Source organism: Mercenaria mercenaria, chromosome 1, assembly GCF_021730395.1.
Source record: "Mercenaria mercenaria strain notata chromosome 1, MADL_Memer_1, whole genome shotgun sequence".
Taxonomy (NCBI): Eukaryota; Metazoa; Mollusca; class Bivalvia; order Venerida; family Veneridae; genus Mercenaria; species Mercenaria mercenaria.
In genome coordinates, this window is record NC_069361.1 from 4,863,159 (window position 1) to 4,880,859 (window position 17,701).

General features: G+C 35.6%; 1 protein-coding gene across 2 annotated transcripts in view; it reads right to left on the reverse strand.

Annotated features, from left to right (window-relative positions):
• Positions 1-9,961, reverse strand: part of LOC128555600 (glutamate receptor ionotropic, kainate glr-3-like) — a 72,064-nt gene extending 62,103 nt beyond the window's left edge. Inside the window, exons 1-3 of one of the 2 annotated variants that reach the window (XM_053538392.1) lie at positions 9,814-9,961; positions 7,619-7,651; positions 3,507-3,677 (exon numbers count right to left, since the gene is read on the reverse strand). In XM_053538392.1, coding sequence (XP_053394367.1) covers positions 3,507-3,677; positions 7,619-7,651; positions 9,814-9,885 — 276 coding nt within the window. In that variant the 5' untranslated portion in view covers positions 9,886-9,961. The remainder of the gene's footprint in view (positions 1-3,506; positions 3,678-7,618; positions 7,652-9,813) is intronic. The other variant, XM_053538389.1, reaches the window with a different exon arrangement.
• Positions 9,962-17,701: the final 7,740 nt, after the last annotated feature.

Below are 17,701 nucleotides of genomic sequence, written 5' to 3' on the forward strand. Positions count from 1 at the left end.
AAGGCCATATTTTACCGAGAAAAAAGTCAATTTTAAAAATGTAGCCAAAATATAATTAAAATATCAGTTGTAAATATAGAATCTGAAGTTATTTCATATTCAATTTCTGTAATCAATACTGGGCTGTTGACACAAAGATAAAATATTGCATTATGCTTACCTATTAATTAGAATGAAAGCAAAACGGGTTTAATGATAATACCATTATTTATAAAATGATGGACATTTTGAAAAAAGATTAGAAGGTGATTTTGCTATCGACACCAACACGTAATAGCATTTAATTCATGAAAATGGGATTTTTATGACATAGAGTACGAGCTACATGTGCCTAGGTGGCAGCTGTCATGACATAGAGTACGAGCTACATGTGCCTAGGTGGCAGGTGTCATGACATAGAGTACGAGCTACATGTGCCTAGGTGGCAGCTGTCATGCTTCTATTATCACAAACAAAACCACCATACTTGGCCAGATTTAATTAATAATAATAAATAAATATCAAACTCTTTGAATACAAGCTGCAAGAATGAAGTAATTTGCCGTACATGGATGAAAAGTTTGTTTGTTCGGTTTTTCTTATTTTTTTTTTTTTTTTTTTTTTTTTGGTTTTTCTTTTGTTGTTGTTGTTGTTGTTTTTTTAATTCTTTAGTTTATATGCATTTATTTTAAACACTGTCCAAGAAAATGTAAATTTGCTAAATGTAAAACCGCATGAGAGTCGTAAAGAAAATAAACTAATCTTCATCTATATTTGAAATTTAGTTTCAGGTGACAATATATTAGACGTAATTTTGATTGGTGGATGCGAACTATGGCAGCACAATTTACCGTTTGAGTCAGTATCGATTCGAAAATGATCTTCGTATGTCGATTTTATTTAATTTTCTTAAAAAAAGCTCTGGATTTTTGTTTACAAATAAAAAAGAAGTGGTTAGGAGGTAAGTGTCCTTCTGTATTCAAAATTTCCTTCAAAGTTTGTTTCATAAATAATAGGTTTTATGTTACCAAACAGTTTAATTTATTTTGAATTTTCATCGTAAGAAGTATTTGGTTTTGTAACTGATTTTATGAGCAGTGTTAAAACTGTTTGCCGCTACTCTCAACGCATATTGCAACGAGTTTTTCCTCAGCCTGATGTGTAAACAGCGTTTATTTGCTATGTTCAGTTTTTGAAAAAGTCGCTTTAAGTAGTTCTTTCGACAGTATTTTATTATGGCATTTATCATAAAATTTAAAACTTGAAAAACTTTTCCTCCGAATTATTTTACTGGACATTAAGTGGTCGTATTTTTGAAATGTGGATAAGTCTTCTCAGGAAAAGTGATCTCAGTGATTTTTACTGTCGAAGTTCCAGGGCAAATGAGATGTCATATCAACTATCCCCTCTCACATCTCTCAGCATTAGAAAATATTCAAACCGGATGTAGCGGTTAATAGGATTACTAGATCCTTTCCATAATTCCAAGAAACAATTCTACAATATTTCGAACAGTTGCACACCGCAACAATGTTCTTAGAGCGATAACATCACAACGATACGAAGTAAAAGTAATATTGAGCTAAGCTTTTTTCGTGTTAACTTATTAATATACAGGCCTTAATTATATCCCCCACTCCCCATTGTTTTGCCCTGTCCGTCCGTCACACTTCGTTTCCGATCAATAACTGGAGAACTATTTGACCTAGAACCTTCAAACTTCATAAGGTGACAGGGTTTATAGAGTAGACGACCCCTATTGTTTTCTGGGTCACTCTATCAAAGGTCAAGGTCACAGGGGCCTGCACATGGAAAACAATTTCCGATCAATAACTTGAGAACCACTTGATCTAGAATGTTGAAACTTCATAGAGTGATTGGACTTGCTGAGTAGATGACCCTTATTGATTTTGGGGTCACTCTATTAAAGGTCAAGGTCACAGAGGCCTGAACATGGAAAACCATTTCCAGTCAGTTACTCGAGAACCACTTGACCCAGAATGTTGAAGCTTCATAGGATGATTGGACTTGCAGAGTAGACCCCTACTGATTTTGGGGTCACTCTATTAAAGGTCAAGGTCGCAGCGGACAGAACATGGAAATCCATTTCCGGTCAATAACTTGAGAACCATTTGACCTAGAACCTTCAAACTTCATAGGGTGATAGGACTTACAGAGTAGATTTTTGGGGTGACTCCATCAAAGGTCATGGCCACAGGGGGCTAATCATAGAAAACTCTTTCCAATCAATAACTTGAGAACCACTTGACTCAGAATGTTGAAACTTAATAAAATGATTGGACTTGCAAAGTAGATGACCCCTATTGATTTTGGAGTCACTCTATTAAAGGTTAAGATCACAGGGGCCTGAACATGGAAAACCATTTACGGCCAATAACTTGAGAACTACTTGACCCAGAATGTTGAACCTTCATAGGATGATTTGGCATGCAGAGTAAATGACCCCTTTTGATTTTGGGATCTCTCTATTAAAGGTCTAGGCCGCAGTGGACAGAACATGGGAATCCATTTCCGGTCAATAACGTGAGAACCATTTGCCCTAGAACCTTCATACCTCATAGGGTGATAGGGCTTAAAGAGTAAATGACCCCTATTGTTTTTGGGGTCACTCTATCAAAGGTCAAGGTCACAGGGGGCTGAACATAGAAAACTCTTTCCAATCAATAACTTGAGAACCACTGAAACTCAAAAGGATGGTTGGACATACAGGGTAGATGACCCCTACTGATTTTGGGGTCACTCAATCGAAGGTCAAGGTCACAGGGGCCTGAACATGGAAAACCGTTTCCAGTTCACAACTTTGGAACCACTAGGCCCAGAGTGTTGAAACTTAGCGTGATGACTGGACCAGCCAAGTAGATGATCCCTATTGCAGCCAACCATCAGTGTCTCTTTGACTTTTGCTCCTGCCCCCTATTGACTTCTTGCCTATACGACTATGCATTGGGGATACATGCGCTTTTCTACAGAAGCATCTTCTAGTATTTCGAATATGTTGTTCTTAGAGCAATAGCATCACCATAAGACAAAGTATATGTCAAGGACTATATGTCCTTTTTCTTTAATAGCAAAACTAGTAAAATATCAACAGTGTTTGATTCTAGTTTTTGTTTACGTAAGATAATAAACTGATTTGGCAATTTGTTTTCAATTAATTTTGCGCTTAAAATAGTACTTTCTGTGCACTCTTCATTTGCATAAAATGATTACGTTTGCCTATTATAGGTGTCATTGATACAGTGTAATATCCCAAGATTTGAGGCGGTCAAGTAAATCAAGTAAACGGATTCTGAAATTCATCTAGAGACAGTGTCTGAAAGGCAGGTACACAAGAGAACAAGTTAACGCAGCTGTATGTCATATTGGAAGTATCTTGCCGTTTACGGTTATTCTCGCAGGAGGTACAACTCACTAACGCTGGCCTTTGATCTTGATTATTCTTTGTCTACATATTTTACGACACGGCGACATTTAATAACGACATGTCTGTTTAAAACCTTTCTTACCCCGTCAACAAGTTCTCCTATCATTCCGGTCCACGTTCCATTCTTGTATTGAAAACCGTACCGATTATCAGGCGGGATATAAATGGTATAGTTATACCCAAGTTTGTTGAGTATATCTGGAACAATCCCACTAAACTCTCCATCTGACTCTTGCATCAAATACGGAGGTTCCTGACATAAAAAAGAAACAGCATTTTAAAGTGTTTAATGTGCCTAAGATATTTTCATCATTCAAATAAAGTCATATAAAACTGTTATTGATCAAACACGTTTGGAGGACATGCATTATTCGTAAACGATTACAGCATTTAAAAAAAAAAACAGTTAAAAAAGCCAAATAAAATACCAGGTCGATTTTATACGTACTTTTTCACCTCTTCGATACATCTAAGATTTACAGAAATTTTGTGCCCGGATCCTGGATGATATGATTAGTTAAATCAAAACAATCTTTGTTCACTTTTGAGTATGCAAGATCATATGCAACCCTATATATAATCTGAATTATAATTGAATAGTGGTTTCACGCAATAATTTGATTTTTTGAAATATACAAAAATGTTTCGCCAGTATCACCCATCAGTGATCAATTCACTTTGGGATATATATCATTTATTATTACAATGTATAACTGTTATGTTTTGCCTATTTACTTATATTTTCATTTATTTATTTTTTGTGGGGGGATGGGGGTGACATCACACCGACATAGTTATTAGTCATATGGAGATATTCTTAGTGGAGAAAGACCCTACAGATCTGGGCATTTTCTGGGTAGAAGCACCGACCTTCCGTAAGTCAGTTACTGAAAACGTTATACAAATCAAGCGAGGTTTCGAACCCAGGGCAATGAGGAGCAAGTGATTTGAAGTTAGCGACCTTAAATACCCGGCCACGGAAGCCCCTCTGTGTTACTGTGTTTCATAAATTAGCAGTGACATTTCAGTGTTTAGCTGGTATAGACAAAAGAAACTATATATTCTAACTGCGAAAGTTACCCAGATCACGAGGAAACAGTGGCAGGGGAGTGGCCCCGGTCGACTTTTTACATATTTGGTGTACCTTAGTTCAAAGGGTATAAATGGTAATATTTTAATTACTGAAAGCAAATTTTCAAAGAAAGTAATGTGTACATGCCTCTAGCTTTAAACATACACCTTGATTAATTGTGTAAGACATTATTTTAGAGGCAGATTTGAATGAAAATGGTTTTTTTTTTTTTTTTTTTTTCTTTTTTTTTTTTTTTAACGACAATAAGTTACTTTGACCTGCTTTGCACCTAAAGGAATATTCTACATGAAAACATGGTCAAATTATATCAAAACACACGAACTAGTGTACGGCACTGTTGGAATCAGGAAACTGCGCTCAAATTTCATTGATTTAAAGAGGCGGTGGGGTTAGGTTTAAATGCCTTCTTTTCTACAGGTGATCCCAGAGGTAAAAATAAATAGCACACATACTGCCATATTACAGAATAACGCTCAAGTGCTGCTTCTATTTATCTGATTTAAAACAAACGGAAATCCGGGATGTGCCTAAAAATTTCAAAAAGACTTAAAGTATATACCATATATAATCTGTCGGTTTTTGTAGTATCCATAGTAGAATTTTTTGATAGCGTTGTAATAAAGATGCTTTTTTATGTTGTGTTAGTGATATTATGCGCGAACAGAACACTTTTCCGTACGCGAGATCCTTAAGGATTTAATTATCATCAATAGAATTTATATGAATAGTCAACCCTACAATTTACCTGACAAACTACAACACTTCCACTAACCGAATGAATTTCAATACTCGAGCTATACATACTTCCTTTGGGTTGCCTGGTGTATTTATAATTCATAGTACAAATGTAAGCATGAATGTAAGATAGCATTGAAAACGAATTCAGTACATTCACGCTGATAATTCAAGGCCACAGCTATAGTTATAATCATTGTACAACATAGCACTTCATATTTTGCCAAGATTTTTTTTTGGAAGACAGTAACGCTTAACTATTCCAAAGCGTTGCCATGAAAGACTACAATGATACAAACTGGACAAGGGAGATACTACGCTAAATAAGCTTGCAAACAAGCTCCTTACTAAAACATTGACAATTCAGAGATTGAGATTAAAAACATTAGGATGAAGCATGAGGGTTATGCTATCCGAACACGTAATCGTAGGTCTGGACAACATTACAGTCAGAAAGTGTGCGATGTCGCAAATGATTACTAGCATGCCAGCTTACATCCAAAACATTTTAAGTCAAAATTAGGGATTAACTTTTTGTTACATTAAATAAAGGTATCAAATATGTGCGTTTCGTGTCAGATTACCACCCTGAAAAAGCTGAAGATTCAGTTTATACCCACTGGTGGTTGCTTAGATACTAGGTTGTAATATATAGAGAAAGGAGCATAACTAACTTTCCTACTAGTTCGGTAATTGCGGATAGAAGACATATACTATTTCGGTTTTGATGGCATGTTCATATTTTATGTTGATCAGTTGTATTGTATTTCATTGTTGATTTATATATAATATTTTTGTAGCATTCCAAAGAAAATTTCTGCATTTTTAGAAACACAATCACGCTTTATTATACATACGTTTATATCAAAATTGTATTGGTCATTTGTGAAGAAGTGCTGTAGTGGTTACACGTCAGTCAAAAGCTCTCTTAGTATATTTATGACCTCTACCTTCTTGGTGTTTTTGTACTGTTTATATGCCTTTATGAACACATGTTTTGAAGGACCTAACTACCTACGGCAGTTCTCATTATTTTTTTTCCATTTTATTATACTAGCAGAAAGTGTAGCAACTCTATCTACCACAGTTCCACCTTAGAGAACCTGTAAACTTCCCTTTGCATATCAGAAACAGCCAATTTTGTTATTTGCTATAACATAAAACTCCAAGATAATTACAGATATGTCTGAACTTCAAGAAGTTTCTACAGCAGCCTTGATTTCTGGAACAATACAGACTATGTCAGGAATATTCAACGGATGTGGCAAATAAACGGTAGTAGTTTAAGAACGAGGCAGGCTAGTACTAGGTTGCATGATAATAATGTATTACGATAGAAACCCAATATACAGCCAGTAAATATAACATGTCTACGTATTAAGAATATTTAAAAGCTGTAATTGATGTACTCGTAGAACACAATGTAGGCTTCATAGTACATGTCATGAATGAAAATAAATTCCATCAGAATATTCCCAGCTTATCTATTAATTAAATTTAGGTTATTTCAAGTAACATTCTTATATGTATAAACAAAAACAATTTGCATTAGATTTAAAATAGTACACATTTAAAACATGTATAGCTAAACACAGTACAAATGTGTACTACACTAAAACACAAGAGGTTTTTAACAAATGACTGTTACTATATGACATTTAGGTATGAATATAACTCTGCATACACAATCAACTTCTATATCAAATTCAGTAAAGTTAAATACTTTTGATGAGAAATTTCTTTATCGGATGTAAATATCTTAAGGTAAAATATTATAGTGAATGATGGGCAATGACCATCCTTTAAGAACATTTGAAATCCGTTTATTCTAAATCAAATTTGATCCATAGCATCAAAATTCTATCTAGTTTTAATGTGTAGTAAGTTATTAAGTCTATATGAAATATACTACGTTCACAGTGTTGTTACACATAGCCAGGCCCATTTTAGATTACAAATCCTCATGGCATTTTGAAGCAAAACGTTTTACCTTTTTCGCTATTCAAAGTGAAAAATTAGTGTTCTATAACCTGTTGGCATTATGCGACTAGATTAGATGTATCCCGCGCCGATTCCTTTAGTACTGTTAGGCCAGTATAAATGAACGGAAGACCAAATGGTTTATGCTTGCCTCGCCCTTCAGTGGGAGTTTAGTGCCATATCAGCAATAGTGGTGTGTTTGATATCTAAGCGGTCAATATCTACACCTCTGTTGCAATGGTATTTTAAAAGGTTATTTGCTTTCCTAGTATTATGCATTTCTAAATTTTACCGTTCAAATAGTAAAATTTTAGGACACCTTATTGTCATTTTACTAGTAAAGCACAGTTCTAGAAACGGGTACACGATACAGATTAATAACTTACTTGGACAGCTGCAACTTTTACGTGTGGCTTTGTCTGAAAGAAAAGAAATATGCAGTAAGTAACAAATATAAAATGCAATTTGTGAAGGGGAGAGAACTCTTTGCAGATAACATTCTTAATTGCCAGTAACTCTGTTTATGACAAATGATGGCAAGCGTTTGGAATTTGAAATTTTAAAATGTTTACTGGAGAGACTAAAACGAGTGAGTGATGAACGTACTATATCAATCAGACCTAGTGTTTAACACAGACGAATCAGTTTCCACCTTGACATAAATAAAATTCTATTATAGGTGTTCAGTAACATTTTACACATTTTGTATATTCTATAAGAGATTAATTTCAATCATGTGAACCAAACAGGCATCCTTTAAAACTGCTGTAGCTAGTGAATTCATTTATTTCCACTCTTATCTTTGTTGCATAACTAAGATATGCAAAGAGAGGTGATAGTAATTTCACTTCCTATCTATTTGGCTAAATATATGTGTGAATGCAACTCTTTGACTAAACATAGTAAAAACGTCCTCATATTCACATCATTTCCTAGGCTTTGCATTTTTATCAAAATTATATTTATGCTATAATAACTCTTATTTCAATGGGCAACCAGGTTAGGAAAATCAAATTTTAAAAATTCCTCCAATAAATCTAACACGCATTTTGCTCTCAGTGAACACAATTTCATTTAGTGTAAATAATCACATGTACAAGTTTTGAAAATGAATTGCTTGACGAAAACCTTAGTTGCTCGGAGGAGGATGTGTGAAAGGGCGAACATTAAAAAAGGGGTGATAAGCATAAAAAGTGGGGAGTCAAATATCAATCAGTAAGTATTTATGAAAGCTATCAAATGGAAAGGGAGTGGAGTGAGAAGGGTGAGAAAGGGAAATATTGTATAAAAAGGCGGACATAAAAGGAGGAAGCATAAATAAATGAGTGAAGGGAAATAAACAAGACAATATAGAACGACATAAAATAAAAGCAAGTTCAAACTGGGGTACATATATAACAGAAACTGGGGGTTTTAAATGAGTCTGGGGCATACCAACCTGAAGCTTACTGTTTTTTACGACTAGTCAGACCAGGCAGTATAAATATAATAAATCCCTGTCGAAATAAGCTCTTACATCGCTGGCAAAATATCAAATTGTATAAAGTGAAAAACATGAACAGGCTTAGTTCTAGATATTAGTACACCGTTCACCGAAATATACTCAGTAATGATATTGGGTGAAAAGAATCGCAGTCTCACACATATGAATAGTCATTACGCTATCAAATAGGAACGCGTAGCGACTTACTGAAAATTATCAAACAGCCACAGTTCTTTATTATTTTTCCATTGTATCTTCATTCAATAAATTTTCTAGCCCGCCCGCTTAGCTCAGTAGGTAGAGCGTCGGTCTACGGATCGCGGGGTCGTGAGTTCGATCCTCGGGCGGGGCGTATGTTCTCCGTGACTATTTGGTAGACGACATTTGTGTCTGAAATCATTAGTCCTCCACCTCTGATTCATGTGGGGAAGTTGGCAGTTACTTGCGGAGAACAGGTTTGTACTGGTTTATAATCCAGAAATACTGGTTAGGTTAACTGCCCACCATTACATGACTGAAATACTGTTGAAAACCGGCGTTAAACCCAAAACAAAACAAAAAACAATCAATAAATTTTCTAATTTATGTTACAAATATTTGATTGAATTAAGCATTGTGTTTTAATTTTCGGAAGTTTTAAAAACTTCATAGCATATGGAGTGTTTAAGACGCTATATGATTTTCGTCATAATATTGCTTTAAAAGATCAGACGATCTGTGTTAAATTTAGTGAATAACTTCGTTGTTGTTTTCAAATTACTTTTTATATTTGTTAAATCTAAGTCCAAACTGACGCTTCTAGATATGAGGTATTAATTTCCTTACGTCGTAATTCTTTTCACCATTTCTAAAAATAATGGTTGCACGATACTTTTTACGACCACTATATCAATTATATTTCCTAACAAAACAAATAAGATATAAGAAAAAATAAAAATCTAGACGGTTATTTTAGTACAAACTCAATTTGAACGTCAAGGACATTTGTGCAAACATAAAATACTGTACATCTAAGATCCTTGTGTCCTGACAACTGAGATCAATCGCCTTAACGGATCAAAATAAGAATGAACAAACCACGTTTCAAAATAAACTCACCTGTGCATTTATCGAACTTAAAAATCCAAACGTCAGCAATAAAAACAGTAAAAACTTTACAAATGTCGCCATTTTGTTAAGAGAGTTGAAGGTGATCTGTTGGCTGACAGGTATGTTTTCAGGTTCTATCAATTGATGTAGGTGGTGTAACGGTTGCCAAGATAACGTACAATTACATAATTAGATATGAATCTTTAACCCGCTTCAAGGTAAACAATTTACAATACTACCAGAATAAAGCAGCAACAATGCGTTATGATCGTAATTTTCGGAACTACTTTTGTTTAACAGGAATGCAAAATTTTACTTTCTTACAATATACTTGTTATCCTTCAAGTAATGATCTTCAACAATTGCTGTCCATAAGCTCACTTCATGTATTCTTGAAATAGGTGGTGTGGCAAGGAAATGAATGAATAACCAAAAACAAATGCTGATAAATTAGTATATTAAATATATAGCTCTCATTATATCAAGTGTTACTAAATTTCAAACTTCGTACTTAATTTATGATATCCCGTATGCTTAGCTCAATAGGGAGAGCGCAGATTTAGGGATCGCGGGGTGGTGAGTTCGATCCCCGGTTGGGGCGTATTTTTTCCGTAACGATTTGATAAAAGACATTGTGTCTGATATCATTCGTCCTCCACCTCTGATTCAAGTGGGGGAGTGGAGAACAGGTTTGTACTGGTACAGAATCCAGGCACACTGGTTAGGTTAACTGCACGCCGTTACATAACTGAACTGCTGCTGAAAAACGGCATTACCACCCCCCCCCCCCCCCCACACACACAAAGTAATAAAATTACGTGTAAATGGGAGATGAATAGGAAAATATCATTTAGTGAGTGTGATTTAAATTTCTAGCAATTTTTCTCAATGATACCATTAGTAATTCGAGAACCTTGAAGTTCAGTTCTGTTCCTGCATATGCACTTTGTAAATATATTATTCGCAAAACTACCGAATCCATATCGCTCCGGATAAAAATCTCCGTATCTACCTAAAGAGGTCGAAAAGACAATTGAGCACTAGTACGATGGGCAACACCATATAAAAAAAACTTCACACTACCGCCTTTTCACATCGATGTTTAAAGATATTGTCCAAAATATCTCATTTATAGCAGAATAAAAATAAATCAGCAATGAATGGGTCACAAGTATCCTATTCCATGTCTATATGTTTTACTACCAAATGTAAAAAAATGTGTTATCAAACAGAATCCGCAACGTTTCACATACCTGATCGCAAATAAAAAAATATTTTTTATATTTACTGTTAAACGTATTGTCATTAATTCAAACGAAAAATCTGATACACTGACCTAAATGATCTTTCACAGTATTTGTCGCATCTAGCGACGGTCCGTAGATCGTTGTCCGTGTCGAAGAAAAAATAAAAAAGTTACGATTGATTTCCCGGAAGTACAGAGCTAGAAGTAAGTCGAAGATCTGTTAGAGCTTAGTTGGCCGAATTCAAACATCGTATGGTGCTTACAGGCGCAAAGGCGTGTCGTAAAGTACGAGGACTGGACAGGTTGTAACGGGAAAGATTTACTGTCACTGGATGCCCGACATACAACTAGACGTGTGGGTAGTTCTCTGGGTTAAAAAAAAGGTCTTGAAAGTCAGACGGATCTGGACAGACGAACAGCAATACCAGTGTATTCAGGCAGCCCGTATATTGCTGGTACTCTTTACTGTATATGAGATTAGGGTACTTTCTAAATTAATAAAGGTATATACAAGCGCGTTTCAATAATTTTGTACATCTGCATTTATTGCAAAAGCATTTGCTACCCTTAACACATACACTGTATTGTATTATTATTTCAGTCCTGTCCATGAAATATATCGTGCCTCGATTAATAAAGTTCACGCACCAACAGTTCACGGGTGTGGTCATGTTATATTTACACTTAAGAACTCAGCATTCAAATCGACTATTCGTGTACAAAAATACACACCCTCCTCACCCCCAACACTTTTATAAAGGAATTTCTGCTGCCGTATTATATACTTTCAGTGTCAACACATCAGGTCGTGCCACATACTGCCGACATGCAGTGCCTTTTGCGAATAAAGACAACCTTTCATGACAAGAATCTCCAATCTTGCACCCAAGTGTATGCAAGCTTCGTTGTGGATTTTGTGGACTTTGAATAATTAACAAGACACTTAATATTTACTGAATATCACAAACATTCAATTATGCAGTAAGTATCAAACTTCTTCTGCGTGTACTAGAGCACATTGCACTTGTTTATTTTCCTATAAAATCGCACCATTCGTAGAATAAGGCAACTTGAAAATATCAAACTAAAGACTTTAGTTTCAATCGACAGTCATGACTTCTGTTTTCATCACTTTATAAACGTAGCAAAAAATGGTACAAGAGTAATCGTATTCTTTTTTGACAATATTATTCTAACGTAAACAGTAACTGATGTCCGCCCGTTACATGAGACCTTCTGTATAACATGTTCCACAAAATTGGCTTGCCTTTAAATAGCTTTTGATACTGCGACTGTATCGCAAACTTCCAAACTCTCTTCACTAGATCAGCATTCTAATTTTAACAATCGACTTGCCTTCACCTACCACTGGTGTTAATTACATTGAGAGAGCCTTGACCTAAATGGTCGACCGTTAAACAGAAGTCCTGACTTTAGCCATTACGCGGCGCAATTTAGTCGATCCAAACCTAGCAACCGACTCCATTATACAAATATTACAATTAAAGATGAAACATTATATTAATGCGTAAATAAAGATATTATTTTTGCAGACACAATTTTAGTGTTGGTTGAGTTGGATTCATATTTTGTTTCCATTTAAGACATCATCACTATGCGGAAAATGAGATTCAGCCTCGGATTTTCTTTGGCTGGCCTTACCTAGCACTTTGCATTCTCCTTGCATTGCCTTGTTAATGTATGTTTCAGCATTATAGCGTTGTCTATTTTGTTTCGGAAACTATCATTCCATGCTTTTGTCATGACACTTACACATCGTACAATATACCATAATGTTTTGTTCACCATCCATAATGATATAATAATAATTAAGTCACGGCCTTATCTCATTTAATAAGAATTTGTTATTTATTTCCAATGGTTAGGAGCGACAGGCCACTCTTACTGACATATGGTAAAAATATAGGTCACTTCTCATCAAGGTTAAGATGCCTTGAAGAGTGAGGGCACGGAACTTTAGCGGGAACTTTCATGAAACAAAACGAGACTTTTATTTGGAAAAACAAGACGTAAATTCCCGATATTTATTTGTGCATGAAAATATTCGGCCCTTGCACGGTATGTTAAAGATGAAAAGACATACATAAGTAGCACGTGGATTGCCTTGTTTCGACATGTTTTTCTCTAATTAAAATATGAAAAACCACAGATCGCCCAACACGACTTAAACAAAACTGTTGCAGGTTCGGTTTGATTGAGCTTGTTCGTGGATGGTTGTGGAAATGCAAGCTACCGCCCAAGCCTTCTAGCACCGGGTTAAGAAGAACTCAACATTTACACATAAGTACCAGAGTATAATTTAGAGACATCCGCAGGTGCATTCATACGGCGGTGCACATGGAATAAAATCTGTAAAAAGATCCGTTGAAAGCAAAGCATGCAACAAAGCAGAATAATAGCAGACTTAACTCGGTTTGATTGAGTCTGTTCATGAGAGGTAATGAAACATGCAACACTTCTCATGCCCCCTAGCGCCGGCTTAAGTGGAACTCTATTACACATATATTGAATGAACTGCCGCTGACTTCAAATCACTTGCCCCTCATCGATGTGGGTTCGAGCCTCACTCGGGGCGTTGAATTCTTCATGTGAGGAAGCCATCCAGCTGGCTTACGGAAGGTCGGTGGTTCTACCCAGGTGCCTGCTTGTGATGAAATAATGCACGGAGGGGCACCTGGGGTCTTCCTCCACCATAAAGCTGGAAAGTCGCCATATGACCTATCATGTGTCTGTGCGACGTTAACTCCAACAAAAAAAAATTGAATGAACTCCATGATCCCAAAGGACCAGGAAATATAACAGCACTGAATCCAAGTACGGGAACCCGGATCTAGTGGAAAAGTAGTTTTCGCAAAAGAATGAACAGTTTAACTGAATATCTTAAGAGTTGCGTCAAAACTGAAACAATGTAATGATGTATAACTTATGCATGTGTGATAACTTATGTACCTTGCGTATCAATGTCATCGATAGTTCTTTTAAGGAGCTTAATATTTTTCTGATTACAAATTTACTGTTGACAATGTTAAGTGTATCAGATTTAGCTCTACATGATCAATGCATATATGTATATTTTGGGCCTTGTAAGAGGTCATTTACTTGCAGTAAGGCTGGGTTTTTTTCTGAAACTGCTATGGGCGCCAAAGTCTTGACCAGCCAAGTTACATGCGCGCTGTGCAACACAAAATGTAAGAGTAGGTGACATGATCTATTGGATTAATGCCAGTATATTGTAGTTTCATTCTCAGTATTTCATAACTGATATTAATGTACATATATAACCAGCAAAACAATTTTTGTAGATAGGATGTTACACGTCACCGTGAGCCTCCAAAGCCAGTGAAATCATTTTTCTACACCTTGTTTAATTGGTCAGCAACACACCAGAAATGTGTATCTAAAGGAGCTGGCTCACTTCGCAATTAAAATAAGGGCATGTAAAGATCAACTAATAATCGGTGATTTCAAAATTAAACGAGATTTACCTTGGAAGTTGAAATTCATTTTGAATTCTATGAGTTGATAGAATTATTGAGGTATTAAATCAAACCACTTTAAACGTTAAATTTTCACGACCGCGTCGAGAATTACTAAACCACCCGCCATGCGGAAACACTGATGCGTATGCGCGGGACACAATCTCATTTAATGACGAAAATAACTTTGAACGAAATAGAATTGTTTGAAGCAATGGAAAGTACCAAACGACATGTATGAAATTTAGTATTTATCGTTATATGCTTTAATTTGTTGGTCTGTAATGTCGGAGGAGATACTTGTTCAATATAAAGTACAAATAAGCGGAAAACAGTTTATTGGCAAGTCTTGAAGCATGGGACAAAATTAATTATCAACTTAGTTCTCAACAGATTTTATATTTCGAGACTGATTTTCTAAACAAATACTCTTCTAAATTAGAAAATAAGTAAAAGAACCTTCCTTTATTTTACATGTGAGAACTTGTAATGTTTTAGGTAACTGCCACTAAACAGCCCACCTTTTTTATTTTACTAAACTTGAAAATGATTGTTTTGCATTTTTCTGAATATTATTACAATGTAAGGGTAATTTTGACCGAGTAACGTTGAAACAATGAACATAAAACTATTGTTATATTACCTTAGTATCGATTAAAACCATTATTTTGCACGAAAATAGCGATGATCACAATAATGTACATGAGAACCAAGACAGATTCATCATGGAATCGAAGATCTATTGTTGTTAAAGATATTTAGCAATTTTGTATCAAAACAAACTATAAATGAAGTCTCTGCATGGCTGCAAGGGGCCATAACTCTAGAATCCATAAAATCTATTGCAAAATGATTTCTCTATCGTGTTCACAAGCCATAATAGCATTTTTTGGCCCTTTAAGAGGCTATAACCCTTGAACCAATGACGGGATCTGGTTTCGAAAGGAACCGAGATATGCCAATACAAGTTGTGTGCAAATTTGATTAAAATCGGTTGCAAAATGTGGTCTCTATTGTATTCACAAGAATCGAACGAAGGGTGATCACAATAGCTCACGCTGTGCTCAGTAGAGCTAAAAAGTAGTTCAAATTGGTGCTTTTCCATGCACCTGTATGGCATCACTGACTGTATGGTTAATTGACAATTTGCAAGGTAAATATTGAAGAGTTTTTTTTTTGTTGTTTTGTTTTCATGTATATTTATGACGTGCCATGTTACACATAACAGTTTTTCTAAATTTCAGCTTGAATAGTAGTTCTGAGTTTATTTTACTAGACTGAAAACATTTTCTGGTGTCATAAAATATGTAGTATTTGACAACTATTTTACAGTCAGATTAGTTCTTCCCGCAATAATCAAATATAATTGAGGATTATACATTCATCGATGTTTTTTTCTCCATAAAACATGTAAAACATAAAACATACTCTAAGAAAATTCAGTAAATAATGCGTGTTGTTTGGATATAATCCCTACACTGATTTCAAACATGTGGACCTCAAGCAAGTTCTTATTATGGAATAATTATTGTGACATTACTACATTCTAGCACACAGAAAAATAAACTGTTATATTTTTCTTACTTCCGATTATCAAATATACGAAGCTACATTGAGTTCTAACACTATGCCATGTAGAGATAGAACCTAAAAGTACATAAAAAGAAAGAAGGACATGTAATAAAGTCAAGAAAATGATTTGTTAACCAAAAATTTCAAAATAACCAGAAATGATTTTTTTAGCAATGACTGAAGTTTTGCTGTATACCTTTTTATCAGTCCGTGTTCACAAAGAATGACAACTCTTGTCTTAGGCAAGCTCTTATAAGCAGAGATATCTATTGTTTTAATTCCCTTACAGTTACACAATTGAATGGAAAATTAATACGGATTTAGACATAATATGAGCTGCGCCATGAGAAAACCAACATAGTGCGTTTGCGACCAGCATGGATCCAGACCAGCGCATCCGCGCAGTCTGGTCAGGATCAATGTTGCTCGCTTTCGGAGTCTATTGCAATTAGAGAAAATGTTAGCATATAGCATGGATCCTGACCAGACTGCGCGGATGCACCGCCTGGTCTGGATCCATGCTGGTCGCAAAGCCACTATATTGGTTTTCAAATTGCGTGGCTCATATATATATATGGTGGTGGAAAATGACTCGAAAATGTAGGAAATAACCAATTATCAAATGTCTATGATATTTAATCGACTACCGGTTTCAAAAATATCGTCAGGTCGATTTTAAACAATGTGACGTAATTTTGTGACATTGATTGATGATCGAACAAGTTACTGCGCTAGATAATGATATTATTAATTACTAGTATTGAAATCAGAGTTGAATCAAGCAAAATACTGATCGCATGCAAATAAGTAAGTATAATAACCAGTTCGTGCTCATATTAATCCATCCAAATCTTGTCAAATCCAAGCAGGACTCCTTCGAACAGCAGGTGTGATGTCTTCAAACTTCTTTATAACCAAAAGGTGTGGCCGAATGGTTAAGGTCGCTGGCTTCAAATCACTAGCCCCTCATCGATGTGGGTTCGAGCCTCACCCGGGGCGTTGAACTCTTCATGTGAGGAAGCCATCCAGCTGGCTTACGGAAGGTCGGTGGTTTTACCCAGGTGCCCGCTCGTGATGAAATAATGCACGGAGGGGCACCTGGGGTCTTCCTCCACCATAAAGCTGGAAAGTCGCCATATGACCTATCAGGTGTCGGTGCGACGTTAAATCCAACAAAAAAAATTACCAAAAGGTTGAACAACCTGAAAGGATTAGAAATGTTTATCAACGGTAACACATGTATGTATTAATTCTTCAGTTATCTGTGCCTTATGTATGAAAGGCTAAAGTTTGTCATCATATATGCTTGGTTTGACTGACATACAAGCCAGCAGCACTTTTTCCAAAAGTTCTCGGAGCACTAATCGCTTTCTAAAAGCATCTTCTGGCACATCAAACATGTTGCATATCAAAGGACAGCGATGTAACACAGCAGGGCCTTCTTATTTTAAATCGTCTAGAAACAGTATTTATTTAGCCTTCTCTGTTTCTATGCTAATTCTGAGACGGAAATATGTAATTTGGAAGTCATCCTGAATTCACAAAAACTTCATATATTTTAGCGCATGCATCAATATCTCGC